The sequence below is a fragment of the Hakea prostrata genome, chromosome 4, assembly GCF_041222555.1.
Source record: "Hakea prostrata isolate BN-2017 chromosome 4, UWA_Hpros_2, whole genome shotgun sequence".
NCBI lineage: Eukaryota > Viridiplantae > Streptophyta > Magnoliopsida > Proteales > Proteaceae > Hakea > Hakea prostrata.
In genome coordinates this window covers 43,876,333-43,895,307 of record NC_142603.1, presented here as the reverse complement: position 1 = coordinate 43,895,307, position 18,975 = coordinate 43,876,333, and the positions used below count along the sequence as shown (strand labels likewise).

Sequence of the window (18,975 nt, the reverse complement as noted above, 5' to 3'; positions counted from 1 at the left end):
TGATCTTGTAACAGGCTGTACCGTAACCAATGACATAAATCACTCTACAAGCTGGAAAGAAATGAGTAAAGAAAGGAAATGACTGATATCTAGAAGCACCAACTCAATCTATAATGGTGTTTTACAAGCTCTTGCCTAACACAGACTTTTAAGGGTCTCAGAATCAGTTGCACATTGAGTATGAGCCAGAAAGATGATTATCACACTAATGGTCCTAAGTAGAAAACTGTCGAGGATATCCACTAAGATTAAAACAAGGAGGATTTATATCAGGAAGCAATGTAAGCACAATCTATACTGTTGGTCAAAAAAACATTTGAGGGCAAAAGGCAAGACTTTGGAAGACAAGCACACATCCAAAAACATGAAACATAGCAGAGTTTGGTCCTTCAAAAACCCTAATAGGGCAACACAAGCAAACCACATCCAACAGAACTTGGTTTAATAGTGATTCTCCAATCACAATCGAAAACATAAGTCCAATATTAAAAAGCAGAAATTTCATTGGACAAACAACAATAGCACCTAGTAGAGAAGGAGGTGGGAGTGAAAAAATAAGTAACACAAGATAGGAAAAGAACCTTGTTATTCTACAAATAAATTATACTAAGCACAGTAAAAAGCAACAATCTTCTATGAAACACGAATAGGATAATCTAACAGAGAATCCAGAGGGACCAGCTGATGCTTGAAATTTAAAAGAATATTCAAGTGCCCAATCTACACCACACTCAAATGCAATCGCACTTGCATGTTGGAAACAACAAAGCAGCAATCTTCAAAACCACCTGAAACTTAGCCATAATATGAGCACAGAACATACACAAAGGAAAGAATTGGCAATAAATAAAATCACGGGGCAGTAGACTTGACATCATATATTGACAAAGAAAGATGATTATTTACACTGTTAACCATCAAACGAGAACAAATCATAATCAGCAACATGCAACTAAACATCTGTAATAGAAAATAGAAACCGACAAGGGGAAATGACAACCTTTTTAATTCCCCCAAAGATCATTCAGTGTCCTATTTTTGAGATTAATCAATGCTTCATAGGCTCGTCGTCATCATCGATATCCCAACTAAGATCCTCATCTTCCTCAGCAGCACTCAAGCGCTTATGCAGATCAGCTCTACTGGGACTCCTCCTATCAGACTCTTTCTTCTCGTCATTACTACCAAGGTCTTCAATTTCATCCCATCCAAGGTCTTCTTCCTCTTCCTCAGGCAATGATGGTTGGCTCGAGACAACCGAAAAGTCACTATCCTTGGAAGACTCACCACTCTCGTTCTTCCCTTCTACTAACTTGGTAATAGAATCATCACCATCCAATCCAGATCCAGAGGGATCGTGCCTCTCCTTCGAGAGGATTCTATTAGATCCATTTTCATTATCCATAACTTGATCCATGTTATTAATTTCTCCCATAGAACTCCTCTCTGTCGTCTTATCAGAGCTACTGACCGGTTGTTCCTCAACAGCCTTCTTCTCAGGAGCAATCTCTGAAGCGCATTCCTTCTCCAACTCCTTCTCTTCCGACCTATCCACCTTCACGTCGGCCACTCCAGTTGTTTCATCTTCATCGTCATCATCGACGTCCCAACTCAAATCTTCGTCCTCGTCCGCGGAAATAGCTCTCTTCACAAGCTTAGCTCTAGCATCCTCCACTTGCTTGAGCTTGTATACCCTATAAAAGTAACGAATCCAGAATGTCTCATGATCAACTGCATTGGGTACAAGCTTCATGTAAATACCCTCCATAACCCCATTCTCGCCGCCTAAATTCTCAATCTCCTCGGCTTTCTCCTGGAGGATAAACCCAGATTTCCAATTGTTGAACTCATCCAAATCCTCAGGCTCCTCACAGTAAGTGTTGACATCAGTTTGGATTGCTTGAACCTGAGCCTCAAATCGGTTGTACCGCTTCGAATTCAGATTAGAATTACTTAACTGCTGACTATCAGAAGAATCGCTTTCAGGATCGGCAGCAAGGATTTCCTTACCGTGAGAAATGAACTCCGACGTCCCACGCCACACAGAGCTTCCAATCTCATCAATTGCTTGCCCTACAGACTCAAGCGATTCCTGAGCAACAGATGCACCGACTTCAAGCGATACAGGAAGGTCCTTCACAGCACGACTAGCAACTTCACGGATCACCTCGGATTCTTTCTTCAAGCCGGAACGAAATTCTTCCAGATCGCGACGGTAAGTCTGAAGAACCGATTCAGATTTGGTGGATAATGTCTGGATCAGTCCTCCAAAACTCCAAGCAGAACCACCCGAAGCTTTGGGGCTGGTGTTGGGATTAGGATTAGGGTTGTCTGAATCGTGTTCTTTCAATGGAGCTTCCTCATCATAATCTCCTCCTTCTTGGTCTTCCTCATCTTTAGATGATCTTTGATGAGATTCTGAAACAGGTCGCTGGTTCTCTTCCGCATCTGAATGATCCGAATCCTCAGCGAAAACAGCCTTGAAGAAATTCATTGGGAAGAAATCAATCAAGATTGAAGTGGCTTGTGAAGAAAACCCAAAATTAACAGATCTGAGCGATGGATCACATATAAACACCGACAGCGAAGAGTGGGATTCAAGATTTTACAGATTTTTTTTTTAATTTGAAAGAGACGAATATGCGGTGTTGCGTAGGCAACATGGTATACCATACTGTGAAGTTTCCGTAGGTAAGCGTAGCGTAGGCAAGTTCTTACAACTCGGAATCGGCCAAACAAAAACCCGATTCAAACCGATCTGAATCAGTTCAGGAATAAAAAATCTTACTTAATTTAACGGAGAAGGTTGAATCGGTTAAATAACGTAACGATTTGGAAGGGTGGGATCAGGATCGTAGTCAACCGGTTCCTAATTTTTAGGGCTCTCTTGCAAGCTAATGTTTGCAATTGGAAGTTACAATACCCTATAATGTTCCTTGAGGAGATGACTCAGTTGGCAAAAGACTAACGCTTCCACATAGAAGGTCAGAGTTTGAATCCTCTTGGGGCCAGGGGCGAACTTTGTCTATATTAATTATATAATATGATAAAAGATAGGGATAATTATTGTCGTCCCCGTGTAGTTTGATTTTATTACTAATAAAACCCTGTTCTTTACGAAATTACTGTTGCCCCTCTTTCTTATAACGGTGTTAAGTAACCGTTAAGTTTGAATATGTAATGTCTATTTTGCCCTTCATTAAAATTAAAAAATTCAAATACGATGCTACCCCATTTATAAAAACCCGATTAAATGTCAATTTTACCCTAAATTTAATTTTTTTGAATTAATAAAATGAGCAAAATCCCAATCCGATTTGGTTTCCCACCTTCACTAAACTTCATTTATTTTGAAAATATATTAGGTGATATTCTTGAATTTGATTTTCCTTCCTCTTCGGTTTCTATTATTGAGTTTTATTCAATTATTATTTCTTTATTTGGTGGTTTTTTTTTAGAATAAAACGCATTATAGTTACTTTTTCTCCACAGTTAATTAAAGATACTAATGTAACTTAACAAAAGGGTAAATAAGTAAAGAGATAAGTGTAAGGGTAATTTGGGGTTTTTGAAAAAATATAAAGATGCCACATCATCAGTAAACTAACGGAACTTAACAGTAGGGGGCAATAGTAATTGTAGACAAAGTTAAAGGTTGGATTAGTAATTTTGAAAAGTACAAGGGATACAGTAGTAATAAAATCAAAGTACAGGGGACCAATAGTAATTATCCCTAAAAGATATCCTACTAATTTGTAGGTTGTAATGGGTACCTAGTTGACTAAGTTTTGTTAATGGATTTTTATCTAATCATGCATTGCTGTTTGGAGTAAACCATGCTCTAAAATGATTCTTAAGACACCTAAAAATATTGGGGTTGAAGATTTTCAACCAATAATTAGTTTATATGTAATGCCTATACAATTTGTTATGACTTTTTTTCATGTAAATTATGGTTTTTTTTTATTTTTAAATTTGTTTTCCCAACTGAAAAAACGAATAAATTAAACTCTCCAAACTAGTTGTCAAGACTCAAGAGGCAAGTGAACTGATGTCTACAAAAATTCAAGAAAATAAAATTTTAATCTAAGCCTATGAATTTCCTAAATTAGACCAGAATTATCTAGTTAAGAAATTGGTTTTGATCATTTAGAGCATAAATCACCATTTCACAATTATAGGCTGCGATTTGTTTGCAAAGGTAGAGTAGGAAAAAAAATTGTAGGCCCCCATGTGTAGTGGGGTGAGCGAGAAGAAAAAAAAAAGAAAGAATTTTGTGGAAAGTATTAATTGTGGGTTCAACTTTTTATAAAATGACCATTTTGTCTTTTAAGATAAGATTTAGAGCAAATTGCACTAAGATCCCAAAATAGATGCCTCAAAGCACTGACACCCCCACTTTATGCTAAGCATAGAGACCTCAAAATTGGATTTTCATTGGATATATTTGTCCAATTTGTCAGTGAAAACAATTAAATCACTATTTATTTAAAAAAATATCCGTATAATAAACAATGTCTGAAAAATTTTCAGTGACAAATTGAATAAATATATCTAATAAAAATTCACTTTTAGGGTCTCTATGTTTTTAAGACATAAAATGGGGTGTCAATGCTTTGAGACCACCATTTTTGAGTGCCAATGCAATTTTGCTCTAAGATTTAAATAAATTGGTGGTTCTCACCATCTTGACCTTTAACGAGTAAGAAATCCACTGGTTGGTATAATTCACACGATTATTGAGGCATGATAGATACTTTTTTTATATATCATATGCACTTGCAAATGTACTTGCTCGCCTCTTTTTCGTTCGTCTTTGATAGAAATTTTTGGGAAAGTATACTCTGGTTGAAAACAGATTTTTTTTCTTCTTCTTTCCTCAGACTACATATCTAATGGTATTAAAGCAACCTATGAGTTGATCGGAAGGCGATCCTTAAATTGGCAATAAATTAGCTGAGCCAAAACAGATCTCATAGCCTCTGCTCCAAAAGAAAAAGGAAAAAAAAAATCTCGCATAGAATTATACCCTATATTTCACCATAAATTTCATACCTTCTGAAAACTTATCCATAAATAGCTTTAATCCAGCAGCTGGTGTTAGAAATCTGGGTCCATATGGTATGATATAAACCAAAATGCATACAATCTGTAGTCACAAAGAGATATCTTCTTCCTCTACCTTGAGGAAGTAAGGATGAGGTGGTGGTGAGCAAAAGCGGAAAAGCAAGAGATGGCTCTGATCCAGTGTTCCACCTACGCAAAGCCTGAGAAATTATTCAGGTGTTGGTTTGAGTTTTGTTGTCTCTATAAGATAATTGTTGTATGCTGTAAACAATTTTAAACAAATTTGCACCCCAACTCAACAGTATGGTCTCCACCTAAGGGAAATGATGTAAAGAGAGAACCCCGCATGAAGGACCAAAAGATTGACTCTGACACCAAGAGAAATTGAGCAAGCAAGAAAGAATCCAAATTAAATGAAACAGAGCCATATCTTCTCCGCGAGGTATCACTAATTCCCATGTCTCTCAGCATGCCCTTGCTGCTAATACCAACCAATCACACAAAATTGTATGCCAAAAGGCTTTGAATTACCCATTGATACATGATGCACACACATTATGATGGCCTTCTCTAATTCTATTATTTCAAGATTGAACTGAGTCTGGCCTTTTTATGATAGGAAAAGAACCACATGAGATCTCCTCGTCCGCATGGTTTTTGAACCTGCTGCAATACATGCTTCAAGCTATAGATAGAAACTACACTCTTGTTTCTGAAGCGAGGACATTTCATCAATCAACACAAATCCTTCCAAGTAGCACAGGAGTCTCCTTTTGCTTTCTACTCTCCATTCAACCCTATATTTTTGGAAGTGCAGCAACTGGGCATCTTCCCAAAGTATTCCACAAAATGTAATCGCCAGAGGTAACCTGTGGCACCCAAAGCAACACAAGATGGGTAAACATATCCGTTAATAAAACACTCATATCTACAGGACAAGTTTCTACATAATGAACATAAAATTTCACTAGTGCAATGAAATCCATAACAGTGCCATGGGCCTTTTTTATTTTTTTTTTTGGGAGGCAGGGGGTCGAAAACAGGGCCATGGAGATGGCATCACTAAAAGCCAGGCACCTACAGTTGACCAAACCCAACCAAACAGGGATAAACACAAAGCAGATTGCAACCCTAAAACTCATACCAGATGTTTTACTGCTCTGATTCCCCTAGCAAAGAAGACAATGTTACACTAACTACAAACATCAGAAACAGCTTCCACTTATATACTCTCCCACTCCAGCCCCCCACCCTCCATATCCCCAAAACAAATTCACACTATGAAAGGAAAACAAACCAATAGACATATGGTCCTTCATACTTCCACTATCAACATCCCTGGATCCATACAAGAAAAGGAGAATTTAAGTGGCCATAAAGTTGACTAATAAAATCTGCCTGGAAACCATTACACTCTACACCTTGCTTGTTTCACCCTTTTCAGGTCACATAAAATAAGCTTCCCAGCTCTGTAAGGAATATAAAACACACAAGATAAGGACCAAGCCATAGATTGTAGTTCGTGGTAGGATTGTGGTTCTGTCCAGCCTCTAAGACTCTGGTGCCGTGCTTCTCAACGTTGAAATTGCACCATGTGCAAGGTTAGATCTCAACCGTTGAAATGGTCATGTGGAAAATTTCTCCAGTTAAGTGAAAGAACCAGGATAAATCCAAGTTGAATGAACCACCAATGAGAGATGATGTCTAGAGATGAGCTTTCAATTCAAACTTCCACCACTACCAGCGGCGCTTCTGTTGTTGGCCTGGCTACTACCACCTTTGGGTTCCCCACTATTGGAAATTTGGTATATAGATCAGAAATGTCTGAAATGGTTCATTTTGGCAGAGAAGAGATTCAAAAATTTGAGATTTCTAATGTGCAATTGCATTCATTCTGCTCCGTTAACTTGTTCTGGCATTGTAACCCTTCAATTTGGATTACCAAGATGTACTTCGAAAGTCCAAGCTCTTACGTAGGATTGATTACTATCGGTCTTCAAAATTCTCAACTGAATTCAGTTCAGTAATCAAAACAGAATTTATTTTACTTGCAGTTTTTTTTTCTTAATCACAATGGAAATGATGTCGGTCCATTTGATTTTATAAGGTTGAGTCGTAAGTTGTAACTCATGTTTTGAAGTCCAAAAACAATTATATTTCTGATGAAGTGCAGAAGAGGAAGAAGTCCACTCAATTTTATAAGCTTGAGTTGTAATTCAGATGCTTTGGAGTTTAAAAATAATGATGTTCATGATGTCAGGCGAAAGATGGAAACCATTTAAAGCTTCAAACAGACCATAGAAATGCAAGAGGAAGAAGATGCACATTAGAAGCCAAGGCAGAAAATGGGAGCAGTTTCAGTTGACGAATGCATGCTCCGAGTGTAGCGAATGAATGACAGCAGGTCGCACGTCTTCTTTCTCCATGGTCTTGAATCTTTGGGGTTGATTCAGTTCCGGTTTGGTTCATCTACGTTTGGGTTTGTGTAGGGTTCATCTCACTTAAATGGATTTGTGATTTACAGGTCATTCAGAATATTATGTATCATCAGTTGGTTTTGGGTGAATAATATATTAGGGCCTGTTTGGTTACATGAGGCTGAAGATTTCAAATATCTAGAAATTTCAAATCTATGGAGTCATAATTCATAAAATTTAACTGTTTTGTTAACTGAACATATGGATGAAATCTATGGATTCATCTATAATTTTTGTGAATACAAAAATGTTTAATATTTTTATAGTAGAGATAAAATCTCTGGATTTCACCTCATACCCATAAATCTACAGATTCACGTTTTTAGTGTAAAAAGATGAATCTCTAGATTTCATGAATCCAGGGATTTTCACAACTAAACATGTGTAAATCTCACATTCATGAATCCAGAGATTTGAAATCTCTGGATTCATATAACCAAACAGGCCCTTATGTATCATCAGTTTGTTTTTGGGTTCATTTTCGGTGTATTTTATCAATATACATTAGCTTTTGTTTTGATTTTGGTTTGCTTTTATTGGTTTGGGCTAGTTTTGATATCCTTACACTATTATAGAAGTGGCGATAGGAGCAAGGTGGAGGTCGGTGAGAGAGGAACACAAGGCACAAGGTTTGGTTCTAAGTTTTGGTAATTTTACCATATCATCCCTACTTAAGTAATAATCCTGCACATGCATGTTCATTAATGGTACCCACATAAACAAAAATAAATAGTTTGTGGTGATAAATCATATAAATAACCCTTGATCTACTTATATATTAATGCTAAATCAATTTATTTATTTTTAAAAAAACAAGGGTGATAAGTTACACCAAATACATCTATTTATATTTATAATAAAATAATCATAAATTTAAACTAAACCAAAGAGAGCTGAAATAACTGATAAGAATTACTAGGAAATTATGTGAGTCCCAACTTTATTCATGATTAACACAAGCATTTTGAATCAACAAACAGAAATCTGGTTCAATCCCACACCCTCAAATCTTCTTTTGTTTGCTGAGGCCACACAGGCCGCATGGTCAAGGGTCATGGATTCATTTCCCTCTAGATTTGAACTTGTAAAAGGGTAAACTTTCTTTTTTGTTTTAATCAGTTAAATTGCAAACCTACCTACATATATCAACAGCAAAATTGGAGTAAAACAGACACATGGAATTCAAGAACACAATTGTTAGATTCTATGAAGCAGAACTCTAGAAAGCCAGGAAAGAAATTTAGCAACAAGGATAGAATTCTATATTCCAAGAATGGACCTACCTGAGTTGAGAACTCCACCGGTGCTTTAACAGACAGGTAAATGCTCACCTGCATGTACATTTCCCCCCAAAAGTAAGTATCCTATAATACAATATAACAAATCTAAAACATAAGAAGCTTCATACTAATAACACATTCACTCTATGGACCACACATAATAGAGAAAGTATATGAAACTACTAACCAAATGACAAATTGTATCTCACTACATGACATATATGCATGTGAATTGGCCAATGCTTCTCAATTGTATGAGAAAATGACTACAGATGGATCAGCAGTGAGCCAAACAACAGTGCTGGAAAGCACCAGATGAATCAAGATGCTTGAAATGCCATCATCACAGATTTATAAGTGGCACTAAACTTCCAAAGAGAGAACTAATAAATCTTATGAAAAGCTAAAAATATATGATGTGATGTTCCAATTCCATCCAATGCATTAGAGATGTAGATAAACTGAAACACGAGCATCCCCACAACACCGCCTTTGGTGTCCCCTTTTTTTTCTTCTTTGGGTTGTTTCTTTATTTTTTTTTTTTTTTTTTGGGCCTTTTTTTTTTGTTTGGGTTTTTCCTTTTGTTTTTTGGTTACTGTGGTTTTCTTCTTTTTTTCTTTTTTCTTTTGGTTTGTTTGGTCCCTGCTCTCTCTCTCTCTCTCTCTCTCTCTCTCTCTCTCTCTCCCTTTTTCTCTTCTCTCTCGTTTTTCTCTTCTTTCTTTTTTCCTTACTTCTCCTTGCTCTCTCTCGTCTCTCTTTTTTTTCCTTTTCTTTCTTGTCTTCTTCTTCTTCCCTTCTTTTTTTTTTTCTTTCTTCTTCTTTGTTTTTTTTTTTGTCTTTCCTTCTTTTGTTTTTTTCTTTCTCTCCCTCTCTCTTTCCCTCTCTCTTTCCTGTCTTCTTCGTTTTTTTCTCCTTTCTGGTTCCCCTTCTTTTTTTCTTTCTTTTTTTGTTCCTGTGCTTTCTCTTTTGCCCTCGTCTTTCTCTCCTTCTTCTCTTTTTGTTTCCTTCTTGACTCCCTTTCTTGTTTTGTTGTTCCTTGTTGTCTGATTTGTTGATTTCTATTTTTCTTTAGTTTCTTAATGTCTTGCTTCTTTGTTTTGGTGCTCCCCTCCCTTGTTTCCTTTGTTCTTGTTTGTTGTGCTTCCGCTTTCGTTTTATTTCTCTCTTTTGTCTTCTGCATGTAATCGTTCTGCTGTTCCTTTCTTTCTTCTGTCGTGCGTTTTCTGGTCTGTGCCCTTTGTGGTCCCCTGTTTCTGGGTTTCTCTTCTTTTGGTTCGGTTTGGTGTCGTCTGCTGGCTTTTGGTTTGGTTGTTGTTGTGGTTTTTTTGGTGTCTTTGGTCGCTGTGTTGGTGTCCCGTGGCTTTCCTTTTTCATCGTGCCCTTGCCCGACCTTGCTCTGCTCCACTGGAGATCTTGCCATTCCCTCTTTCCCCCCGCCCGCCCCCCTTCGGCCTGTGTTGTTCGACCCTTGCCGCTTACGCCATGGGGACGCGGCGCTGGACTTCTCGCCTGGACCTGGTGCTCCGTGGACCTCCCTTTGACCACCGCCTTGGGTCTTGTGCTGGGTTTTCCGGTTGGGAGTGGCTGGTCGTGGGCCGTGGCATCTTGGTCCTTGCATCTGCACCTTGAGCTGTGCTCTTGCCCCTGTGAGGTTCGTTTGGAGGTGTCGGTGGGCCCCATCTTTGATGGCCTGATGCGTCTTACTAGTTGGATTAGACTGGCTCTTTGTTTTTTTTGTCGGAGAGGTTCGCTTTAGGTTTGCTGTTGCTTCTGGGCTGCCCGTTTTTGGCAGTTCGTCCGGCTCTGACTTGAGCCGCCCTTGGGTTGAGATGCGGGCTTGGAGTTCTTACCTATCACCTTGGCTGTTTGTTGTGTGCACCCTGCGGTTCTTGGAGTTTGGCCTTCTGCTTGTTGGCGTCTCTGGATGTTGAGCCCTTTCTGGTTTTTTGGACTTACTCCGTTCCGGTCCACTTGCCCCCCTTGTGCGGTGTCCCTCGCCTTTGGATTGCTCTAGACTTGAGCGTCTTTGACTTTTCCTCGTGCTTTCGCCCGAGATCTGTTTTGGATTACCCTACCTACCTTTCCGCCCCGTTAATCCACACCCCATTGATACGGGTGGCTTTTGGGACTCCCCCTGGCTGGCCGCTCCGGTTTCTGCCGGTTTGGGCTGTTGCTGGGTGCCCTTGCCTTTATGTTGGGGGCCCTGTGGTTTGTCGTGCGATCGGCCCGGTTGGACCTGCCGTGGCTATCCGTGGGATCTTGTTGGTATTGGGTCTGCTTGGGTTGTGCGTTGTTGGTTCCAACCCAGATTTGATGATTGGCCGGCTAATATTTTTTTACCTACACTTTCCATCGGTAAGACTGTCAGTCGCCATGATGTGGTAGCTCTGATGTAATTGCTCAAAGTGTTTTTCATGGGGCTCACCGAGCCCACCCCAACCGTACAAGGTTGCTTGGTCGATCGCTACTATCCCCGTACCCTTGGTGTTTAGTTCCCTTACATTTTGCTGTTTGAGGATGTGTGTGTGTGATGTCTTGAGATGGATGTTGCTCACATCATTCTGGGAGACCATGTTATATGATAGGGATGTCACTACCTATGGAAATCTAACATCCGTATCTTTGAATATAAAGGGAAAAGATCCGTTGACCCCTGCGCCCCGAGCTGTTGTGAGCATAGGCCACCATCAAACTTGCTCTAAACACTTGGCATACTAAATCGCAGAAATTGAGTTGTGTAAGAGTCAGTTGTTTATGCTCTAGTTGCCTCCGTAATCCGATACACATCACACTCCATTTTGTTAATGGTCTAGGGAATTTGTTCTTGTCTTTGGAGAGTACCTTACTGTTGGGACCGGTCCTACCGCCGTTTGCCTATTAGCTCTGAACCGCCACCGTCGTCACCTTTGGGTTTGTCGGATACCCCCGGCTCCTTAGACCTTATTCCCCGTGTCCAGCTCTGGACTTCCCCATCGCCGAGTCTTTCGCGCACATATCCGATTTACATCGTATAGACAACTACCCGGTATGATCTTGTCCGCTGATGTGCATCCCCGTTTCGGGAGACTGGTGTTTTCCCCTTCCTAGGTGCCCTACTGCTCGTGGCGCCTTTGGTTCAGATGAGCTTGCCTTTTCTTAATCTCCACTACTGGGAATCACATATTTTCTGTGAGGACCTTGTCCCCTTCCGGCCTCCTCTTTGCTTTTCTATCCGTGACCTTCCCCTTCCTTTGTCTTTGTGACCCCCGTGCCCCTCCTCCCTCTACTCCCCCTTACCTTTTCACAACGTGGCTTGGTTCTTGTGGGTTCCTCGGGTTCTTCCTGTTTGGTGGGGGCATCTTGAGATCGCACTTGGTCGTGGCGGCTCTCTTGCCCCGCTGGTACTCCCTTTTTCCCGAGGTGTTCTTCGTCGGGATTGTGGCTCGCTTCGGTTCCGCCGCCGCGTGGTCTCCCCCTCTGTGGTGGCGTGGCCCCCTCTTTGTCTGTTATTTTTCTTAGTCTTGTGGGTTGGAGTAGTTTCTATTTAAATATTTTGATTTCTTGTTGTCTTTATGGGCTGCCTGTCTGTTGGGCCCTTTTGTTTTTGGTTTGGGTTATATATCACTTGTTGGGGTTTTTTGGGATTAAACATGTAGGGTTGTGAGGAATCATTCTTTTATTTAAACCTTGTATCATTCGTTTTTGGCATTTGAATGAAGAAAGATTGACCCGCGCTCTCTCCTCTCTCTCTCTCTCTCTCCTCGCGGCGTTTTCTCTTCTCTCCCGTGTTTTCTCCCTCCTTTCCCTTTATTTCCCCTCTTCTCCTTGCTCTCCTCCGATCTACTCTTTTTTTTTTCTAAAAAGACCTGTTTCTTTCTTGGAATCTTCTTCTTCTTCCCCCCACGGTTCTTTTTTTTTTTTTTTTTTTTCTCTTCCTTCTTTGTTAGTCTGTTGTCTTCGTTAGTCTCCTTCCCTTCTCTGTTTCTTTTCTTCTCCCCTCTCTCCCTCTCTCTTTCCTAGGATCGCCTTACTTCATTTTTTTCTCCTTTCCTAGGTCCCACTTCTTCAAAATATTTTCTTTCATTATTTTGTTCCGTGCTTTCTCCCCGTTTTGCGCCAGTCGGGTACATTTCTCTCCTATACTTCTCTTATTTGTTTAAAACAAAACTTCTTGACTCCCTTACATTGTTATTGTTGTTCCTTGTTGAATCTGTTTGTTGGTGTTCTTTTTTCTTTGTTTCTATAGTCTGCATTCTTTGTATTATGGTGCCGTCCCCTCCCCTTGTTCCCTATTGTTCTTGTTTGTTGGCTCCGGCTTTCGTGTTTTTTCTCCTTTCTGCTTCATGCTGTAATCGTTCGTGCTGCTTCCTTTCTTCTTCCGTCGTGGCGTTTCGTCTGTGCCCTTTGTGGTCCCCGTTTCGGGTTTCTCCCTCTCAAGGAGTACACTCACTCGAAGAAGAAATAGAATGATGCAGATTCATCTTTGCGACAGGCTTGTTTTCAAAGGTATACATCCAAGGTTTGGTCACATAGGTGTTGAGCTTTTGGCCACATGAATTCAGTTTGTAATAGGCACATCTGATGAGCCTAGAATACCATATTTAGGCCAAGTATGAAATTAGTTCACTTTACGATTGGAGATTGAATCAGTTCAGTTCTGGTTCAATGTAAGTCAGATTTGGTTGGTTTTTTTAATGTCAAGTGATTACTTGAGCATATAACATGGTAATTAGCATTTAATAAGGACCCCCACACCTTTCCCATGATTTACCTTGGGAACATTGGGTCTTGTGTTATTTCAAATTAGTTTTCCTCTAGTATTTAGGTGATGGACGAAGCCTAATGGCTCTGTATAAGGATGTGGATATGGCAAAACTGATTATGTTAATGACTTAAATCAAATTGCTAGCTGCTGTTGCCATCTTACCTTCTAAGCCAAAACCCTATTTTTGGTTTGTAAAACCCCAACTTCAGAACCTACCCAGAGCCCATATACACCAGTAAAATCCATCCAAATATAAAATCAAGCCTATATGCATCAAACCCTAAAACCTAGGAAAAATTCAGAAACTGAATGAGTCATGTTCCTAAAAGGAGGAAGCATATATGAAAACTAACAGCTTACTGATGATGCCTAACTGTGTAACTTAACACTATGTCATACATCATTGCTGCCTGCAAAATTTCCCTTCATGAAGAGGAAGCATCTATGCTTTGGATGTTCTTGAATCTGTTTTGACTTTCGGCATCAGCACAATTACACGGTAGAGCTGAAAATGAACTCTTTTCAATTCAAATGTCCCTCAACAAATGCAGGTTACAGTGATTGCTAGAAAGATAATCTATTGTATGCGTTAACATGGTAGGGATATAGTCGATTGTACACATAGGTATTGCTCGAAGCACCTAATATTAGAACAATGATAATCTAAATAACTATTTCTGGTGAATGATTGATTTGAATTTTCTTTATAAGTAGATTACTATTATCACCTTTCTTCAAGTAAGTTAATCGAATCCATGTCTAATTCAATGGTCAACTGACAAGCTTTTCTGTAAATTACATCTCGGCCATATTATTGTCATCATCCAGAAGATGTTCAAGTTCATCTCTCGCCTAAAAACACAAAGATGCTAGATGAATGGAGAAAAAAAAAAAAAAACAAAGGAAATGTATTTCCTTAGAAAGCTCCTCAATAAAATAAAAGATTAAAATACATCCGAAAAGAAGACCTTATAGCCCACATCTCTCACGAATATTTACTTATTCAGTAGAGGATCATATTAGAGGATGCAATAACAGTTTTAGTTAATTTGTATGGGCATATTTGAAAACTAACAGCTCCAATACTCTGCTGATCTCTCTACTTGATTAATGAGATATTGTTAGCTTCCCTGTAACTACAATATTGAACTTTAGATGACTTCAAGTGTGCACTTTTGCACCCACGATATGAGATGCATTTCAAGATACATTCTTCAGAATTTGAAACATCAAATATCAAAATAATTTACAAAAGATTAAATCCCCGGGCACACTGAGTAGTGTGCTTGAGTGATGGGCTGAGCCAGTCCTGAAGTTCAGAGGTGCACACCATGAACTTTGAACTGCCATATGCCTGAGATGCATGCCTCATTGACCATTAATTTCACTGGTCAAATCAATTCCAAGGAAAATTTGGTTGATCACATAAGATGAGAAGTTAAAAAAAAACTAATTTAGAACCTATATTCACATTGAAGAATGAAATAATTTTGAGTAATATTTATGCATGCATAGCATCTGGTACATATCCAGATTCATATAGATGCCCATACAATCTTCCCAATTCCTCATAAATACAATCACATTCAGCATGGGTTCGATCTGCTGTCACAAACACATGCACACCACTCTTCAGCTCAACCCAGCTGCACCCTGGTGTCTTCCTAACATTTCTTTCTCTCATCTTGTCTCTAATGTCTGATACCTCCTCATACCAGCCTATGGTTCCATAGATATTGGACATCAGCACATAGCTCCTGCAGTGCTCTGGCTCCAGCTCTAACAACTGTTGCAACGCGAACTCAGCCAGTTTTTTGTTGCCATGAAGCCGACATGAAGCTAGAAATGCCCTCCACACTACTGGGTTGGGTTCAATTGGCATCCCCAAGGCCAACTCATAAACTTCATTGAGCCGCCCAGCTCGACCCAGCATGTCAACCACACAGGCATAATGTTCAACGGTAGGAACTACGCCATGATGCTCCTCCATGTGAGCTAGGATATTGCATCCTTCATCTACTAGGCCTGCATGACTGCATGCAGACAGGACATAAATGAAGGAGACTTCGTCTGGCTTCACACTGGACTCACCCATGTGCAGGAATACATTTAAAGCTTCATCACCAAACCCATGCAGGCCATAACCCATGATCATGATGTTCCATGATGCAACATCCCTCTTCTTCATCTTGTCAAAAAACACACAAGCATCCCTCAAGCTCCCACATTTCGTGTACATGTCTAGGACCGCATTGTCAATGTACACATCAAAAATGTCCTCACCATAGTTATCTTTTGTTAGCCCATTAACAATCATGTACCCATGAATCTCCCGACCACGCATCAGTGCAGCCAAATTGGAGCAAGCAGGAAGGACAGAAGTGATTGTGATGGTATCTGGCCGAACCCCAGCTTTTTGCATCTTATCAAAAAGCCAGAGGGTCTTATCATGATCACCACACTGCTCATGAACTGAAATGATCGAGTTCCAGGAGAATACATCCCTCTCAACCATCGTCTAAAAAACTAGAAGTGCTTCTGAAATGCATTTACATTTTCCATACATGTCAATCAATGAGTTTTCCACAACAATCTCTGATTCACACCCAATTTTCACTGCATATCCATGAACAACTCTCCCATTGTCAAGATCACCAATCATGGCAAATACTGATAATATCCCAGTGAGTGTGAAATTACTGTGCATAAACCCCTCTTTCCCCATCCTCTCAAAAACTTGCAAAGCCAAGTTGACCTCCCCAATCTGAGAATACCCAATTAACATTGAATTCCATAACACAACATCTCTTTCAGTCAATTCTTCGAACAGTTGTTGTGCTTCCTGAATGAAATTAAATTTCAAATAGACATTGATCAGGGCACTGGAAACAAAATCATTGCTTTCTAGTCCAACCTTGAATAAGCCACAATGAATCTTCTTTACTTCCACAACCTCCGAGAGGTCAGAACAAGCCTTGATGAGACAAGGGAACGTGTACTTGTCAGGGACTACACCTTCCAGCCTCATTCTCTCGTAAAATTCAAATGCACTTCGAGAATGCCCATTAGTAACGAACCCAGAAATGATGGCATTCCAAGCAAAGATATTCTGATCATGGGCCCCATTAAAGATGGAAAGTGCATCATCCAGTTGATTGCATTTGGAATACATATTAATCAAGCTAGTAACAAAGAAGGGGGAGCTTAGCAAACCGGTTACAACTAAACATGAATGGATTTCTTTTCCTTTAGTAAGGTTATTGTTGAGGGCACAGGATTGAAGGTAGGTAACGTAACGGCTTAGATTTGAGGGAGATTCCTTTGCCGCTAACATGGCTGTTGAAAAAGAAAAGTTACGTAGGCGAGGAGCTTTCTTAGCTAACCTACTGGGAAGGAGGACGAAGATCATTATTGGCATAATGCCAAGGAGAAGAAAACGGGTGCCTTTTCAGATCTCTAATTCAAATAGGCCTTTGAAGAAAGTCCAAATTCTTTCTCTGACCACCTGATGTACCTAAGAACGATCTCTGGTTCTGCTTCTGATTCAAACAAGAGAAGCAGAAATCTGTTGGGATTTGTCTCTCTAACTCGGTTTCCTAAGTCACACCAATTTTGTTTCCTCACAAGTTCAGAAACCCTGTATCGATTAAACCCATTCGAGTCAAGACTTTTTTCGCTCGAGTTTGAATAACAAAATCTTCTTGGAATAGTGGGACGACGATCGAGCAAAGAAGCTCTAGCTATAGAATATTTAGACTGATAACGAAATGAGAAACTCATGGAATGCCAAATGAAGGTGAAATCTAAACGGAAAAGGAACAAAGAAGACACAAACGTCAGACCTAAGATTTCCAAGCTAGTCAGGCGAGGCTCTATTTAACAAATCAACACAAAGCCCAGGTATCTACAAGGTGTAACTCACCTGAAAACCGAAGATTTTCCAACTCAGATTTCGTTAGGCATGCTACATGGACTGAGATTGCAGCAAGAATCTTCCAAAAGCCTTTTCAACCTCCAATGAATTCCGACTCCAACGAACATCAAATCCTTCCTCAGGTAAGCATTGAAAAATTGATGCAGCTTTGTGGCAGTAGAATTCCAGCGGCATTGAGGATTAGAAGCTGAGATTTTACCCATGTCTCGGCCCGAATCGAACCAAATTCGTATTCAATTTACATCAATCTGAATTGGCCTTTACGGCTTTACCCAAAAAGAGGGAAAAAGCCAACGGATTTAAGCCTTTTTCTTTTTCTACCTGTGCATAAGAATCTCACGTTCGATCAGATTTTTAACATCTCCAGTTCTAACTACTAACATGTACAAGCCTCCGGATGAAACTCAGATCCAAAGCCCTATACAGAATTAGGGTTTTAAAATTTGAAACGCGCGATACTCAAATGTCTTCCAACGCTGATCGGCTGAGTCAATTCATCCAAAAATCTATTGGATTTCACTAATAAAAAATGGCCGGTTTCCACTCTTTAAGCTATTCTAGCCTCTTCCTCGTTTTAAGCACAAAGTTGCTCCAGTCCATCTTGACATCACTCTTGGATTGAGCCTAATTGTTAAGAGAAGAGAAAAAATAGACTTTAAATTTAGAAAGATTAGATTAAAGTATTCTATGTGAAGAATATTATAGTTTATTGTTCTTCTTCATATATTGTGAATCTGAATAGTTAAAATATTAACTAGAACACCATATTACACAACCAATAATATAAACATTCTTTGGTTGTAAGTGAAGAAGATTAGAAGAATGGGTTTCGTTCATACCAAAATTATACCGTATCATATATCGAACCGTACCATTTTTCTCATACCGATTTTATACCCGAAACAGTACCAAACCGTTTTTAAAAATATTTTTTTTATACCGTACTGTATAAATTCAGTATGGTATGATTATGATATGAGGGTTTGAAATTCGATACCTTGCCGTACCATACCGAATTGACACCCTTATCAGCATGTGAGAGATAGAGGTTGAAATAGACCTGCCATGGGTGTATTTTGAGCACACTAGTGGCATATTCTTGTCTAAAGGTAGTAAATTCAAGAAAGTCAAGGATTCGAACTTTCATCATTACCACACCTTCCCCCTCCCCCTTGGACTTGTGGGCCCTTAGTCGCTATTACTGTTAATGATGACTCAAAAAGAAATAGGCATGTCTTTTAATTTCTTTAGGAATGAGATTCGTGCAAACCAATTTATGTGCACCTTAAATTTTTATTTTTTTGGGTAAATTCAAATTCGTTGAGAAATCAATGAATAACTCTTTCTTTTCTTTTTTTAAAAAAAAAAACTAGATTAAGTAGGAGACACAAGCTCTAACTAAGGAACATTCTCCTTCAGCCAGACAGTGGAATTATGCCAAACCAATGTTGTCTCAAGCTCTAGGGCTTCCTG

The 18,975-nt window shown here is 39.5% G+C and overlaps 2 protein-coding genes and 1 long non-coding RNA gene across 3 annotated transcripts; all 3 read right to left on the bottom strand.

Annotated features, from left to right (window-relative positions):
* Nucleotides 1-652: 652 nt before the first annotated feature.
* LOC149019011 (uncharacterized) lies at nucleotides 653-2,631 on the bottom strand. The gene has a single exon (XM_089153102.1). It carries the CDS (start codon nucleotides 2,492-2,494, stop codon nucleotides 1,049-1,051), a length of 1,446 nt encoding a protein of 481 aa, XP_089009228.1. The 5' UTR covers nucleotides 2,495-2,631; the 3' UTR covers nucleotides 653-1,048.
* A 2,642-nt stretch (nucleotides 2,632-5,273) lies between these two features.
* Nucleotides 5,274-18,107, bottom strand: LOC149019009 (uncharacterized). Its single transcript, XR_016173007.1, has 3 exons — nucleotides 17,491-18,107; nucleotides 8,828-8,875; nucleotides 5,274-5,936 (listed from the first exon to the last, which is right to left on the bottom strand). It is a non-coding gene; the product is annotated as an uncharacterized LOC149019009 (long non-coding RNA).
* On the bottom strand, nucleotides 14,457-17,492 carry LOC149019010 (pentatricopeptide repeat-containing protein At3g14730-like). Its single transcript, XM_089153101.1, has one exon. The coding sequence runs from the start codon at nucleotides 16,081-16,083 to the stop codon at nucleotides 15,070-15,072; it is 1,014 nt and encodes a 337-aa protein (XP_089009227.1). The 5' UTR covers nucleotides 16,084-17,492; the 3' UTR covers nucleotides 14,457-15,069.
* Nucleotides 18,108-18,975: the final 868 nt, after the last annotated feature.